Source organism: Puma concolor, chromosome D2, assembly GCF_028749965.1.
Source record: "Puma concolor isolate L17-30 chromosome D2, mPumCon1.1.hap2, whole genome shotgun sequence".
Lineage (NCBI taxonomy): Eukaryota > Metazoa > Chordata > Mammalia > Carnivora > Felidae > Puma > Puma concolor.
In genome coordinates, this window is record NC_141677.1 from 74,919,979 (window position 1) to 74,936,663 (window position 16,685).

Below are 16,685 nucleotides of genomic sequence, written 5' to 3' on the forward strand. Positions count from 1 at the left end.
ACCTGAGGACTTCCCACCTTCCAAGTCCGCTTTCCTCACCTGCCCTGGCTGACACCCCCGGCCAGGGGACACCTATCCTCCCTGAGAGGAGCTTTGGGTCCTCTCCCTTCTCGGTCACATTTCCGGCCTTCATTTGGGAGCCCAAAGTTCCGCTGTGCTGGTTTATAAGGAGCCAAGTCCCCGCGGACCCATGTTCCTTTGCTCCGTAAGCAGCACGCCGTGTGTGGCCTGGGTCTGGCTTCTCTCTGGTCTTTACTTTGGGGGTGACCCTTCTACACTCTTGCCCGTGTCTTGGGTGTAAACCAGCTTGGAGGAAGTCCCCAGGACAACTTGAAACTACTGAAAAGAATGTAGGGCAGTCACCCCACATAGGTGTTTGAACAAAGTACAAACTCGAGAAACAAACGGATGGTTACGGTGGAGGGGGGACATCAGTCGCGGGGCCTGGCACCAGCCCTTCTTTCTCTTCCTTGCAGTGGGCCCCCCCTTCGGGAGCGTGCTCTACGAGTTTGTGGGGAAGACGGCTCCGTTCCTGGTGCTGGCCGCCTTGGTGCTCTTGGATGGAGGTGAGTCCACGCGGGCACCTCTGCTGTGATCTCACTGGTCGTGACCCGTGTCGGGTGACCCATGTCAGTAGGTGCTTGGAGCCACACGTTTTTATCCTTTTTTTCCCTCTGTCGTAGCTATTCAGCTTTTTGTGCTCCAGCCGTCCCGGGTGCAGCCAGAGGTAAGCCCCCCGGGGAAGGAGGGCGCTGCGATGGTCACATCAACTTTGTTAACCCCTGATTTTTGTTGACAGAGCCAGAAGGGGACGCCGCTGACCACCCTGCTGAAGGACCCCTACATCCTCATTGCCGCAGGTGGGGCTTCCCCCCAGTCTCCCTGGTTCTTCTCAGCCAAAGGGTGGTGGGGAGGGGTGGATGGCGAGAACCAGGGTTCACTTGGCTGCTGGAAACGTCGCGACGTGAAACGTGAACGGCAAAGAGGTTACATCCACGTCACAAGGAATAGCTTTCTTCCATCGTTAATTTCTGACCCTCAGCCAAGTTCCTTTGCTGGTTTTCATTTGGGGCAAAGATGTCTGGGTCACGGAGATGCCCCGTCACAGAGGTTTGTTTGTGTCAGCGGCCATCACTGTTTGGCCTTGAACCTCCGGAAGGAGTCTCTGGCCTCACTGTGGGCACCGTCGGTGGGCAGTCTGATTCACCAGGCGGGTATGAATAGAGGCTGACAGCAGAGCCCCCAGAGGGCCCAGGGGACAAGTCCCTTCTTGCGGAGAGGGCATGGTATGCAGCAGGGAGGCCAGTCGGGAAACCCCCTTTGGCTACAGAAGGTCCCGTGTTTGGGTTCTTGGCCTCGATGGGCTCAAAGGAAGCCCTGGGGTCCTGTGACTGATCGGGAGGATAGTGGGCCTCACTGATGCAAGAGACTTCACCCAGGACCGTCTGTCTCAGGGGCACAGGCCTTGGGCTGCCTCACAGGGGACCAACCTTACATTGCCTGGGCCCGGACACCGGTCAGCAGAGGCCCTTGGGGACAGGCCAGGAGACGGCAGCCCTGAAGTGTGGCATCAGACCCAGTTAGGGTTTATTTGTCTAAGCGGTGGTCATGGACACTGGTAGGGCTGGGGGAGTCTGGGTGAACAGGATGCATGCCCTATCTAAGAGCATTAGCCTTTTTCAAATGCCAGGCTGGCTTTGTTTAAACCTTCTGCTGCTGGATTGGGGTGGGGGGTGCCTGTATAACCCTAGTCTAGACCCCCATCATCATGCCTGCTGGTAAACCTCGTGGCTCTGCACCCCTCCTAATGCAGGGCACCTCTCTGTGCCCCCATCGAGATGCAGGGATGGTTCCAGAGCCCAGATGCCCATGGAGCCCGGGCTGTCCGAGGTGGGGTGAGGAGGTGTGTGGGGAGAGCGGGGCTCTCTGCCGCCTGCCCCCTTGCCCCCTGCCCCCTGCCTCAGGCTTTCTTTGACCCTCACTGTCCCACCCCGACTCAGGGAGGAAAGATACCCAGCATTGAATGACAGGCTACCACACTTCCAGCAGCCTCGACTCGGGGAGCCGGGGCCCAGGCGGCGTCTTATTTGTTCTGGCAGGATTTTAACCTATGAGGATGACCGAGTGGTGACAGAGGTCTGGGATGTTGAAAGAAGATTGTATTTCTTACGTTTTCCTGAGGAAAGGAGGCATACCGTGCCAATCAGGGCCATGTAGGGAAGCGCCAGGTTTTGTGGGGGGTTTGGGGGAGAAAAGGGCCAGGGGAAGGCCTAGGCCAGAGCCTTTAGTGGGGTTTGCATGGGAAAGTGAAGGCAGGGCTGGGGAAACAGCTTAGGGTCGGTGGGCTTTGAAGCCTGGAGGCTGTCCCTGCTTGCTGGGATTTAGAGCAGGGGTATCAGTTTGCTGTGTGAGAGGTAGACGAGGAGGGGTTCAGGGTTATGGGCCCTGGGTTGTAGGGGAGACAGAACGACCGCGCCAATTTGGCCCTAATTAATAGATGGGAAAGAGAAACAGCGAATCCAGGAAAACAGCGGGAGGGTGAGGGGACCATTTCAGTATCCTCTGTCTGTTCCACCTGTCACGTCCCAAAGCGTGAAAAAAAACCTTTCTGCATTACGTGAGCACCTTCATTACACTACACAGTGTTCTTTGAATCAGGATTCTAGCAAATTAGAGGTTCATGGGGACACAGCACAGGAAGCTCCCAGCACGGTGGGGAACGGCTCGTGCATCTTTTCCCCGATGGTTCTACATCTACAAAGGGTTCTGATTCACAGATAGTGGATATTTGCAAAGATAGCATATGTGTATAGTTGATTAAAAAAAAATCCCTCAACGGCACGTCTGTGCCGAACGCACCAGATTTGGGGGCATCCCAGGGCATCTTTAGAAATGTCTGTATTCCTCGCATAGTAAAACTTAGGTGCAGAAACCTCCAGTTGCTGGAGTCTGTGTGTGGTCTGGAAGTGGCCCACGTGGCTGGGTGGCCTCAGGCAAGTTCCTTCGTTAATAAATTAGAAGTCCTTCTTCATTAATAAGTTGGGACGGTTAACCTAATGACCTCCGAGTCTCCCTCCAATTCCTTTATGACTCTGGGGTGCTATTTTGAAAAAAAAAATTAATACTTTGTTTAAACTTAATGTTTAATTTTAATTAGCATTTAATCTATTTAATATTCTTTCATGATAAAAATGATGATGACAGTAGTAATAAATCCAGCCTCCTCACTATTCCTTTTTTTTAACTTTTCCTTATTTATCTTTTATTTATTTTTAATTCTCTTTTCCTTACAGAAGTAGATGTTCTGGGTATCTCAGTGGATTGTTCTGGCTGTGGGCATGTGGCGTTTAACTGTGTTTGGAAATAGTAGGTAGGGGACACTCAAGACCCCAAACAGAAGCTCACTAACCCTCTTCCTCCCTTAAAGGGTCCATCTGCTTTGCAAACATGGGGATTGCCATGCTGGAGCCAGCCCTGCCCATCTGGATGATGGAGACCATGTGTTCCCGCAAGTGGCAGCTGGGTGAGGACTGGTGTGGGTGCTTCTGATTCTAGAACTTTTGTCCTCGGGGTGGGTCCTGTCATTGTAGCCCTGACAAGCTGCAGGTGCCAGGATGATAAAGTGATTGTTTCTGTTTGATACTTAATGGGGTCTGTGCATAGGGTAGCAGTGAGCTTTGGGGCCTTTTTCAGCTCCAAGTTTTTAAATCAGAATTAGCAAAGAGGCATGAGACCTGGGCAGAAACAAGACGCAAAATACATTCAGTGTCTGCCCGTGTTTCTGAACTAGACGTTAGTAGTTATATTAAACGTACGTGGGTAGCAGTAAGATTTATGTGAAACAGGCTGACAACAAACAGTACGTAAGAGGATTACTCTTTTAAAAATATTTTTGACTTAGAAAGCAATACATACTTGATTATTTAAAAAAAACCAAAGTACACAGATCAAAGAAGTAAATTTTAAAATCCCATGTTCATCTTTTTCCTTCCAGGCCAGTCCCCTGTAATAGTCATTGTTAACAGTTTTGTGTCTCTTTCCAGATGGTTCTGCATTTATCACCATGTGTGAGATGCTTAAAAACCCAACCCGAATGGAACATTGCCATTTATATCATTGTGTGAGCTCTTGTTGGGCCATGTTTCCATGTCAGAATGGGTAGATTTAATTTTCAAAATTAATTAGATTTTTTCAGAGTTACACATGTACTTAATGTTGAAGTTAAATAGCATTATTAGAATTATAATGAAAAAGCCAGAAGTCTTTGCCCCATGCCTCCCCATCTCTAATCCCCTTTCTCAGATTTAATCACTTCAACTCTTTTAGTTGTTACTTCTGCTAATTTATGTCTCTAAATAATATGTGTAACTCCTGTTTTTTAAATCCCCCCATTTCTGATACTACCAGCTCCCTAACGTAGTAGATGAAGATTTAATGCTGTTATTACACCTGAAAATATCAAACAACCAACTTATCTGTTTTCTCAATTTCTGTTTTCCTAGAACAGTTATATTTGTTGGTCAGTTTGGCACTCAGTGTTGGCTTTATTGTGACTATGTAAAAATTGTTCAAAGATGAACTATATAGGGCTTTATGATTATTTCTTCTTACAAACTTTTGTTTTTCCTGGGGTTAATCATTGCCATCTCTTTCCATTTTCTTAGCTTTCCATGTAGCATTTCTGAATGTATTCTCAAACTCTCTGGCAAAAGTGAGAGGCCCTGTAAATACAGCCAAGTACATCAGCAAACCTAACCTACTTGTGTTTTTGCTTGTTTATGGGTATTTGTCCTACATTACTCTGTCTTGCTCCAGTCTAGACTTGTTCACTAGGTCATCCTAAGACTTTCCTCTTCCAATATCTGGGCGTCTTTGCTTCTCTACTGTTTCTTGTATCCTTCCCTTCTATATTCCTTTCTCTTGGTTTACTGTGTCATTATGATGGAACATATACTCTAGCTTCTTCCTGAGAGTTGGTGCATGGTAGATAAAGTTCTCTGAGATCTACGTATCTGCAGACATCTTTATTCTCATGTTTGGTTGACTTAGTTTACTTGGGTATATAATTCTTGGTTGGAAATTATTTTCCTTCAGTTTTTTGTGCTTATTTTTGAGAGAGAGAGCATGAGTGGGGGAGGAACAGAGAGAGGGAGACACAGAATCCAAAGCAGGCTCCATGCTCCAAGCTGTCAGCACAGAGGACAGCGTGGGGCTCGAACCCATGAACCTGAACCAAAGTTGGACACTTAACTGACTGGGTCACCCAGGTGCCCCTTTTCTTCAGTTTTGAGACAACTCTCCCATTGTGCTCTAGCCTCCAGGGTTGCTATTGAGGAGGCCAGTGTCCTTCTCATTCCCCGTCCTCTGTAGGAGCTAGAAGGATCTCTTCCTCTCTGGTTATGAGTGTCCGTGACGTTTTTTGCAGTGGGGTCTGTTTTCTTCTGTACTGGGAACTTTCTTGGTTAGTCTGTTCATCTGGGAAGCTGTTTCTTTTACTTCTGGGAAGCCATTTTGTATTATTTCTTTAATTAATCCTCTCCCCTACTCCATTTTATCTGTTTTACTGTTACTTTTATTGGTTCAGTATTGGACCCTTGGTGTTTCATGCTTGTAATTTCTTACTTTGCCTTTTCTTCTTCCCATTGATTTCTTCATCTTCATTGTCTAAACTGTCTATTGAATTGTTATAATCGGTGTCATATTTTAAATTTCAAGAGCCCTTTCATGTTCACTCTGAGTGGTTTTGTGTGTGTGTGGAAAGGTTGTTGAAATTACAACCTCTTACCACTTGGTAGGAAGACTTCCACTCACTCCCCATTTCATCGTCTTATGTAATCCCTGATCTCCATGTTGCCTGGGGTCCCTGGGCCATTTTCGTCTTCCTTCTCTAAAGAAACTGTCTCCTGAGAGGGTGAGTGTGTGAGAGAGAGGGCTGGGGTTCCAACTGGTCTTTTTTTTTTTTAAATGTTTATTTATTTTTGAAAGAGCACAAGCAGGCGAGGGGCAGAGAGAGGCGGAGGCAGAGGATCTGAAGCTGGCTCCGCACTGACAGCAGAGAACCTGATGTGGGACTTGAATTCACAAACTGTGAGATGTCAGGAACCTTGAGATCGAGGCCTGAGCCGATGACGCTTAACCGACTGAGCCGCGCAGGTGCCCTAGGCGGGGTCCAACTGCTCTTAAAACAACCTTTCAACCCTCTTTCCAGTTGACCGCCTCAGCCTTACATTCACAGTACTCAGAGCCTTCAGTTCCGGAGTGTCCCGTGTTTTGAGGCACAAAAGGTTGTTGCTTCTTTTTGGCTGCTCCGTGTGCAGATGGAAGATTCCAGTGTTCTCTGTCGTGTCCATCACTGCTGTCCCTCTGCTGCTGCTTCCCTCTCTGACTGCATTTTCTCCTATCTCATTTTGTCTGGCCTTGGGCATAGAGGAGAGAGCATGGGGCTTCCTTTACTAAAATTTGAACGGACTTTGGGATGAGAATGGCAAATGGGATAGAAAATGGGACAAGAAAACCTATCGATTTACCTGCCCTGTTAACTGGAAGCCCATTGTTCATTTTAATGGTTGGATTTTTCTATTGTAAAGTTAGGCCATAAATTTTCAACCGGTTCCTTTGGTTGGGCATTTGGGTTAGTTCCAGTTTTTGCCAATTAGAAACCATAGTGCGGCAGAGTATTCTTACCTGTATTCCTGTTCATGTTCGGAAATGTATCTGTAGGGAAGATTCCTGAAAGTCCAGTGGGTGTTCGATGTTTGGTAACCTTGCACTAACATCAGTATTCTCAGTCTTTCCCCAGCTGCATATGTGAGAAAGGTGTGGGCAGGGGACTCTCATTTTGATTTATTTTTACAAGCTTTTTGAACGCAATTGAGCATCTTTTCATATATTAGCCATGTCTATTTCCTTTACTGTGGATTTCTTATGAAGTCAATGAATAACATACTTTGCGCATTTTTTATGTGGAGATGTTTGTCTTCTAATTGATTTTAATTGTTCTTTGTATATTGACATTATTCCTTTATCAGATGTTTCACAAGTATTGCCTTTGTTGTATTGTCTTTTGACTTTATAGGTGGACTTTTGTTTTTCTTTTCTTTCTTTCTTTCTTCCTCCCCTCCCCTTCCCTCCCCTCCCCTCCCCTCCCTTCCCCTCATCATTTAAGATGCCAAGGGTTAGCCCCTTGACCCTTCATGTCTTTGTCATTTCATCTGAAGCTCAGATGAGACCTTTCCCATGCTATTATTTTTTTCATGCATGTTTCCCCCTAACTTGTGATTTGTTTTTCACATGAAACTTGGATTTACACAGACTTAGTTTAGGTATGCGGTGTGTGATACACGTCTGGTGTTACTGTTTGCTGTATGACCGGCCAGTTGCCCCTAGGAGTCCGCCTGAATTTTCCCACCTTTGTCATACTTGAAACAGCTGTGTGTTCTTGAGTCTGTTTCTGGATTCTTCCTTCTGTTCCACTTGTCGGCACGCATTCCCGCGCCGATACCCTCCTATTTGATTACTGGAGCTTTAGAACATTTTTAATATCTGCAAGGCTAGTCCCTGCACGCACACGTCTTAAAGAGTTTATTGATTATCCTTCCTGGGGATTTATTTTCTTTGCAGAGTTCTTTCAGCTTACAAATTGCCACTTTGGGTGGAGACTCTCCGTTCTGAATGAAGCTGCCGTTTTTTAGTGCCTAAAACCTTCCCTTAGGCAACCTTCTCTTCCTTCTGCAGCGGGGGTCCTGTCACATGCTGCTTCCTGGTTCAGACTTGTCCCTACCCCAGTCCTTATGGGCTCTGCACAGATTCGCCACTGATCCGTGTTCTTTCATCAAATGATCCTTCAGTAAAAAGTCCCAAATTGCTTGGGGCGGGGCAGGATGGGGAGGGACTGATAGTGGGTGTGGGGTTTCTCTCTGGGGTGAAGAAAGTGTTTTGGAATCCGATAATGCCCACGGTTGTACCACCCTGTGACTCTAGTATAAGCCACTGAACTGTGTGCTTCAAAAGGGGGGACGTTATGGTACATAAATGACGTCACCAAACCAAAACCAAGCCCCAAGCAACAAGAGTCCTTCGGTGAAGGAGGAAAAAGCGTAAAGGCTAGTCTTTAAGCAGAAACTTGGCTCTGAACCTCTTGGCGGTGGAGACCATGCAAGGACTCCAAACTCCCAGAGCGGGCACCCCACTTCACAGAGGGAAGGCCCTCTCCTGACCCCCAGTTAATCGCAGTTTTGCAAAAGATGGGGAGACGCTTCTCAGGTCTTGCTGCTGCTGTTAGCATCACGATGCCTTCCTCTGCGGTGCTTTGGGCCTCCCGTGTGTCTTCGGGAGGCGCCCGTGGCCCTGGGGCACCGAGTCCGTGGAGCTCCTGCGTCCCTTTACAAGTGCTCTTTCCCGCCCGACTGACTTATCTTCCCCACTGAATGCGTCCTTGGCCGTGTGCAGGGCACCTCTGCTCACCTGCCCGCTCCCTCTCCAGACACAGCCTGAGGCTTTCTTTATAAAGTCCTGAAAGGCCCTCAGTGGCCTGGGCCTTCCGGGTTAGATAGCAGGCTGCGGGCCTTCTAGATTTCGTCAGGATCCTCTGTGGGGCTTATCTCCCAGGCCAGATGGTCACCAGCCCCTCGGCTCGCTGCACCTGTCCACCGTGAGGTCATTTCCTTCCGGTCTCAGAGATGGGCTCGTGTTTCGTCAAGAGAGTCCCGTATCTGTACCTGCTTTGCCGTATCGCCCCCAGTGTGAGGGGAGCACAGCACGTGTGAGGGGAGCACCGCTCCCGTGTGGGCTCTGCAGCTTGGGGCCTGCCTCCCCGGAGCCCCGCAGGCCCCCCTCTGAGCCTCGTGAGGAGGGCGCCGTGGGCGACGGGGTGTGAGGACCGAGGGTGGAAGTGAGGACCCAGCACCAGCACGGGGCACGGCTGTCCTCCGGAGGAGGCCCCGGGGCAGCTCGGGCCCCTGCTGTGCTGCAGGGTCGTGTGTGGGCTCCCTCCCGCCCTTCTGCTTCCCTTGTCATTTCTGGAGAAAGACCGTAAGATTTGAAGCCAAGGCAAAACAGTCTTATGCAGCCGCGTGGGTGGCCCGTGATTGCTCTTGTTGAACGCTGCGTGTCTGGCCATGATTTTTAGAGGAGGTAGATGGGAGCCCACCCGTGTCCCAGAGGGTGGCCGTGTGAGCCCATCCCCCCGGCCCCTTGTGCTGCCATTTGGGGGTGGCCCTGAGTTTGGGTAGGTGGAAAGAGAATCATTTCGTGGCGTCTCCCTTTACGTCAAGTCTGGGTCAAATGACACCCCCTGCCCCCCGCACCCTGCCCCAGCACCCGGAGGCTTAGTGACCCTGTTCCTGGTGACGCCTACAGACCCCAAGGGAAAACTTAAGCTCTAAGGAATGGGCCCCAGAGAAGAGTGGAGCCAAACTCTTTCTTCTGGCTCTTTAAGGAGACGTGGTGGTGCAGTGTGGGATGGAGGCTAGGATACTCTCGTGCTTGGCCGGGGACCTGCTCTGCTCCCAGGCAGCCATGACCTTGGGGGCACATCCTGTGCCAGCCTGGCTGGGTACCCAAGGACAGGATGATTGCCAGCATGCTGTGGCTCCAGGATGTGAGGACTTCAGCCTCCTGAGCCTCCCTTGGCATAGGGCAAACTGGGACTGTTGCCCCATCCTGGTTCCAGACGGAGCCCTTGGGGACATCAGGGAGGGCTCGGGAGAAGTCCAAGGACTCCTTCCTACAGTCACTTCTGGGGCTGCAGGTCCAGCATTGGCTCCTTGCAGGCTCCGTTGTGGTTTGAACCTCTCCCTCTCGAGCCCGTCGAGCCTGTGGTCAAAGCCAGGCTTACCATGAAAGCGCGGGGGTGGGCAGACGATCCCCGTGGGTGAACTTTGTGGTACGCGCAGAGGTGACTGAGGGGGGTGTAGGCACCCCGCAGGGAGAGCAGCGGCCCAGCAGAAGGACAGGCTCACTCACACGTGTGGCCCCGGGCACTGTGTGCGGCCCGGCCCGTCCACACTTCTTTCTTTGAGTCAGGGAAGGGCCGACACAGACTTCTTGTTGCCTTTGCAGGTGACACAGGCTTTGGAGGGACAAAGTTGCCCAGTTGATGACAGTTCAAAAAGATCCCCCCACAGGTACCAACGAAGTTCTGAAGGGACATGAAGGAATCCCTCCGGTGAGAATGTGGGGTCGGACCGTAGGGTTGAAGATGCCCGTGGAGACGAGGCAGGGCCCTGGTGGGGGCACAGGTCGGTGCACTACGAGCCCTGTGAGGGCTGTGTGAGCTGGGGCTCTCGGGGTGCAGAGCAGGGGCCGGCCCCGTGATACACTCGGTCCCTCTTCCCTTCCTGGAGCCGCGAGCGCTCAGGTGCTGTGCACCGGCACGGAGCTGGGCCGGGGCAATTCTGTGCACCGTGTTTCAAGGTGGAGAAGTGGCTTGAACTTGGACGGAGGAGTGGCAGGAGACGGCCAGTCCCTGGGAGCCACCGGAGCCCCGGTGGGGTTTCACTGGGGAAGCCAAGGAGAGGGTCGGCTGCATTTTCTTGCTGTGGTGGCCGGCCAGGGGCGGAGGTCGAAGGCAGTTTCTCTTGGCTCCAGGATGCACCCCAGGACCAGTGGGTGGAAGTGATGGGAAGTTCAGGGCCTGGCGTTAGGACACTCGCCCCTAGTTGGAGCCATCTTTAAAGAGCTGTCTGGGAGGGCACTGGGCTCCCAGCCCGGGTCCCTGAGCACAGCTAGACGGTCTCCTGTTGAGTCGCCAGGTGGGGTGCCGTGAGGGGCGCACCGAGGGCCGAGTTCCCAGAGCTGGTTCTGTGGGTTGCGTGATGCGGCGGGGGCCCCGGTGGCGCGGGGGATGCTGAAGCCGTGTCGCAACGGCGATTGGGAGCTTAGAGCCGGAGGTCCAAAGAGCACGTGGCCCTGCCCCCAGTTTGGAAGCTCCAGAAAGGAGGAGGACTCCGGCTCCAGACCACAGTGCAGGCTTTTACCCCCGGGAGGCCGGCAGCTGGACACACGGTGCCTGCCTTCAAGGGACGGCAGCCTCCCTCGAGACTGTCGGTCGTGGGAAGCCAATGTCCTCGCGCGGGACCTTCTCCTCTAAGCGGTCGGCTGTGTGCTGAGCGCCTCCCCTGTGCCGCCACAGAGCTGGGCTGTGGAAACAGATGAAGGGGTCCCTGCCCACCAGGAGCTCACCGATGTGGGGAAGGCCAGCCGGCCAGGGTCAGGTACAAGGAAGGTGGAGCTCTCGCGGAGGACAGGGCAGAGGGATCGGACAGGGAGGGCCATTTGCCGTCTGCTCCTCAGAGCCTTCCTATGAGATGCGCTGCATTTTGGGCCCCGTGAGGTCACAGGGACCCCCTGGAGCCTCAGCTGGTGTGTTTCGAGCTGAAATGAACCTCTTGTTTCATGGTTTACCCCCAGTGCTTTTTGCTTGAGGATCTTGAAACTGGTGTTTGTGGCCTGAGGCTGTTTTGCCATCTATGGAAAACGGGGGTGGGGGGTGCACCCACTCCCAGGTCTCACGCGTGAGCTCAGCACCCCCCTCGTGGGTCAGGATGATGGAGCTCATCTGTGGCCCCCCCGCCCCCCCCCCCCCCGGGAGCATGTTGGCGACCCTGCTTTGAAGCTGTGCCTTCAGAGATGCATCATTCTGTGCCTTGCTCCCAGCGTCAGGATTTACCCGAAATGGGGCCCCTGGCTGGGTTGTTCACAGTCCACTTCCTTGGGCCCCGGTTTACAGCAGGTGGCTCTCAGTCCGCGGACTGAGTTCCGCGCGTAGGTAGGTTTTGGTTGAATAGTATGGTGTCAACCTGCGAGCGCTTTATGTTCGTAAAAATTAGTTGCCGGCATTTGAAAAGCTCAAGAGACTTCCTGTAAGAGTCTAGAGTTCAATCTCTCCTGGAAAAATTGGATCTTCCAGTCTGGGACCTCAATCCTCCAGAGCAGCAGTTGCCTCTTTAGATGGGGTCTGGGCCCTCCCCCGCCATTTCCCTTCTGTTTCCCCGACACTGAGGCCCGATGTTGGTGTCTCTTCTTCATGGTGCCCGTGCTGTTATTTACCTTTTCCTTTGCTTTCTTCGTTCGTTTACCCGACCCTGAACCCCATACATACTCATCCTGACACAACGGCCCTCGTGACATCTTAATGTCTCCACGCTAAGCCTACTACCTGGTGTGCAAGGTTAGGCCTAATCGCCAGCTGCTTTGGGGAGCTTCTGGGTCCCCAGAGCACGGCATATGTACCTTTGTTCCGTCCCCAGCGTAGCCGCGTTCCAGCTCAGACATCGTCTGGCTCCTTCCTTTGAAGCTCTCGTGGTGGCCAGAGCCACACTGTGGTCAGTGTCTTCGCCCTGAGCCAGACCCGCGCTATCAGTAACGTTCGCTGAATCCAATTACATCCCGCAATTATTTGGCCGCCGATATTGCCAAGCGTGACAGAAATGGTTTCCTGGAACATGAAATGAGATTGCTCTTTGTTACTGTTTCCCAGATCACCAAGCCTGGAGTGGCTTGGTTTTGGATTTAGCTCCTGGACCTAATCATTTTGAAGTCGCTACTGTGCTGGAAGGCTCAGCCTCTCTGGAGAGTTTGGTGGCTTGCATTAGTGCTTATGGAGGTGCAGGGAAGGGCCACTGCATCCCTGAAGAGGCAAGGTCACACGTGTGCGTGCGTGCACGTGCGTGCGCTGCTGAGCCGTGGGGCCGAGAAAGGCCCTGGGCCCCGTGCATTTTGAGCACAGTGCATCCCAGCTGGTGGTGTTTAACCTGGGCACGTCTAGCTCGTGTGTGGCTGTGTGACTGAGAACGAAGCGGCGTTCGCCATTTGTGGGCGAGGCTTAGAATCAAATCTGGTGTAAGTGAGTTCAGGAAAAACGCTGAAAGCAGTAGTAGTTTGAAACCCCATCTTTTGGGGGGAGACCATCCTATTGTCCTGATAACAGATGGGGACCACACGGAGCTGGTATGGACAGATCCCTAGCGGCCAGGCTGGTCTGACTCGCATCGGGCTTTCTGTTCAACACAGAGACTACTTCCAAAGCAACCACTGCCACCAGCAGCTGGATATTGGCACAGGCTTGGCTGGGGACGCCGAGTCCCCGGGAGAGCATTGAACCTTAGACATGAAAACGTCAGTCGCGTGACTTGGCCACACACACAAAAAATGACCGCGTAGACGTTCATTTTTTTTAGGCCTGGCAAGATGTTCATAAAGCTAATTGAAAGAAGCAGGATGGAGGGGCGCCTGGGTAGCTCGATCGGTTAAGCATCCGACTCTTGGTTTCTGCTCAGGTCACGATCTCTTGGTTCGTGAGTTCGAGCCCCACCTTGGGCTCTGTGCTGACAGTGCAGAGCCTGCTAGGGATTCTCTCTGTCTGCCCCTCCTCTGCTCGTGCTCTCTCAAAATGCATAAATAAACATTAAAAAAAAAATAAAATAAAAAGGATGTAGAACAGCAGCACAAGAGTATAATCCTGCGTCTTGTTTTGTTCTTAAAAAACCCGAATCCTGCACGCACCCGTGTATCTGTGTGCCTGTAAACGCGTGTGTGTAAGATTACAGAGCGGGAATCACCGTGCTCAGTACCCGAGCGATGGACTTTGGGGTGACTTTAACTTTTTCTTTGTCCTTCTCTTCACATTCCCTGATCTTTCTCAATGCCCGTATCTCCTGTGGCAAAGTGACGAAGGGGTGAGGACGGGGGCGGTGCCACCGCCGCTCACCGCACGTGTGGGAGCACAGTGGCCGGGCTCCTGCGGCGGAAGCTGCCCGTGCGCGTCCGTGGGTGAAGCCGCCACCAGGCAGACACGGAGGCAAGATGAAGCCGTTGATAGAGGGACGCATCTCCTTTCTGGAGCGTCTGGCAGCTTTGTGAGGACGGAGAAGCCGCGTGGGGTCCCGTCTGGCTCCGTCAGCCGCCGGATATTAGCTGCCTGGGTGCAGGCCTCAGGCCTTCTTTCATCCGCTCTAATCGCCATTGTGATGTCTGACAATTATTACTTTTTCTAACACTTGACTGATCTCAGTACTGATAAGGTGTCCTTTCCATAAATTTACAGGCATTGCTTTCTTGCCGGCTAGTATCTCTTATCTCCTTGGAACCAATATTTTTGGGATGCTCGCACACAAAATGGGGAGGTAAGATGACTACCGTATGCTCTCGCTCTGTCGGAATGATGTCGTTCTGGGTGTTTCGACCTGAGTTTTCATAAGTAATTGTCCTGATTTCTGTTGAAAACTTGGCAGGGGTCGGGGGGTGGGAATGGGAGCGGTCGTTTATGGAAGGTGCTTTTTTTGTTCTTTTGACAGGTGGCTTTGTGCTCTTCTGGGAATGATAATTGTTGGAATCAGCATTTTATGTGTGAGTAAAAGACCTTCCTTGACAAGTGGTAGTGGTCTCGAAAGAAAACTTCCGCTTTGGGCAAGAATCACCGGGAAGCATTTTAGAGCAGAGTGAAGTTTGTTGGCTGATTTTTATTTTTATTTTTATGTTTTCAGTGTTTTTTGTTTTGAGAGAGAAAGTGCACCTAAGCAGGGGGAGGGGTGGAGAGAGAGAGAGAGAGAGGGAGGAAGAGAGAGAGAGAATCCCAAGCAGGCTCCACACTGCCAGCGCAGAGCCTGACGTGGAGCTCGAACCCACAAACCGGGGGAGATCATGACCTGAGCCGAAATGCAGAGCCGGTCACGTAACTGACTGAGCCACCCGGGCGCCCCAATATTTGGTTTTATTACATTTTTAATTTTCCTCCAATTTTTTTATCCTCTTAAACATATTGGACCAGGTTCTCCAAGGGATACATTTACATTCTAGGTCAGCTGCAGGTTATTTAGGACGGTTGGTTGCATAGTTATATTTCACTTCCCCAACCCCCCATCATCGTCAATATTACAGTGTCTTTAAACACTTTGAGCCGACTAGCCTGAAACAGTAGCAAGATTTTTTTTTTTCTAGAACAACACATCTTCTACCAACAGCCGGTATCTACCCCCAAGTGAGGCCTTCTGGCCCTTGTCGGGAATGGAGCGTGGTCCGGGCTGGTCTTAACTACAGCAGTTAACGAGGCTGTTCTTGGTGGTCACAAAACCCATTTCAGGTTCGACTTCTGAGATCTTGGAGGACCCAATTCTCCCCAGACCCCATCCTCCTCCTTCCCCCTAGTTCCTACTTCAGAAGGGAACACGCAAACCAGGCCAGAGAAGACCCATCTTTAGGCTTTTCCCAGAAGCTTTACGTTGGATGTCATGATTTTAGTGTGACGGGTATTTCCTCTTACAGATTCCTTTCGCAAAAAACATTTATGGACTCATAGCTCCTAACTTTGGAGTTGGTTTTGCAATTGGTAAGTCACCTGTAGAACTTTCTTTTCCCCATTAGTCAGAAAGATTTCCTCTTATTGGGGCAGACTATCTATCGTTCCTCAACCTAAAATTTCTAGAGCTCGGGAGGAGGCTGTGGGCTGCCAAACTCAAGTACTGCCTGTCAGTTGTCTACGGATAGATACCTGCTTTCACATACTAGTCCTTTATTTTCTGAAAGCCAGTATTTGTATAAACCCTGCTATTTACAGAAGCAAACGGATACTCTGTTGCTGCCCTTGGGCAAACAAGAGAACCCCCTCACTCAGAGCCACCTTTGTTTGGGCTCAGATCTGTGCACAGATGAGAACCCCAGGGACAGAGACTTCATGTATATTTTTATAAGGTCTGGTACAGTAAAGGTGGCCTGGTGTATCAACGGCCACCCGTGCTGCGGGAATTTTCACCGGCAAAGGGGACGGGGTCTTTGGATGTGAAGAACCATGTATGCTGGAGACAATCTTGTTAATATTTTGCATGAATAGGATACCTTTGTTTCTCATTTATAATATACAGATTGGTCGTCATAAAAGTAAGGGCTAAATCTGTCACAATTGCCAAAGGCTAGAACTGAAGCTTTGAGTGGTGCAGTGGAAAAGGCAGAAGGGAGCCTTTGGGGATTCCCCGGGCGGGTTAGGTTTGCCCTCCCACAGCACCTCATGGCTTCGGTGACAATTGGAATTCATTTTTGAGCTCTCGGGGGCCCGTCCCACTCTTCTGTCCAGTTTGTTCACCCCGTCCCCGTCCCCAGCACGCGGCACATATTAGGTGATCAACAAATACCGATTGAATGAAGGAACGTCCCTCCTCTTCCAGCCTCTAGTAGTAGGTGGAGGTGAGGGAATGGACGTTTGACTGGTCTGCTGGTGGTGCCCACAGATGGGGTCTCATTTTAGCTGATTGTTATCAGCCCCATTTTATGGATGGGGAAACCAGTGTTCAGCTAGACGAGGAACGGCCGTGCCCATCCCGCCAGGGACGTGAGCCCAGGACTCTGAACACACATGCTTTTTTCCTTTACTCTTTCTTTATTCTGCCTGTCCCTGACTGTTCACGAGCTAGGAGATTCTGATCCCGGCCTTACTGGTGGTGATTGTTTGTTTAAGCCCCCGGGTTGGCAGACCTCTTTCAGTCTGTTCTCTGAGCAGGGCACGGTGACCCCCTCAGACGCCCTCGTGTTCTGATTCCTTCCCATCTTCCCTGATACTTTCCAACTTATTCTCATAGTCCGAGTGTGAGGCTGAGGTGTAGATGGGGAGGGGAGTGTGTGAGGCTTGTAGGTGTGCCCCCTGGGGGAAGGTGAGGGGCTGTGGAACCCGGAGAGAGTTAATCTGGAAAGCACCA

The 16,685-nt window shown here is 51.2% G+C and overlaps 1 protein-coding gene across 1 annotated transcript in view; it reads left to right on the forward strand.

Moving 5' to 3' along the window:
• The window catches only part of SLC18A2 (solute carrier family 18 member A2), a 38,706-nt gene that overhangs the window by 12,868 nt on the left and 9,153 nt on the right, over positions 1–16,685 (forward strand). Inside the window, exons 7-13 of the mRNA XM_086680974.1 lie at positions 477–566; positions 684–727; positions 800–860; positions 3,428–3,523; positions 14,045–14,123; positions 14,295–14,346; positions 15,262–15,325. Coding sequence (XP_086537100.1) covers positions 477–566; positions 684–727; positions 800–860; positions 3,428–3,523; positions 14,045–14,123; positions 14,295–14,346; positions 15,262–15,325 — 486 coding nt within the window. The remainder of the gene's footprint in view (positions 1–476; positions 567–683; positions 728–799; positions 861–3,427; positions 3,524–14,044; positions 14,124–14,294; positions 14,347–15,261; positions 15,326–16,685) is intronic.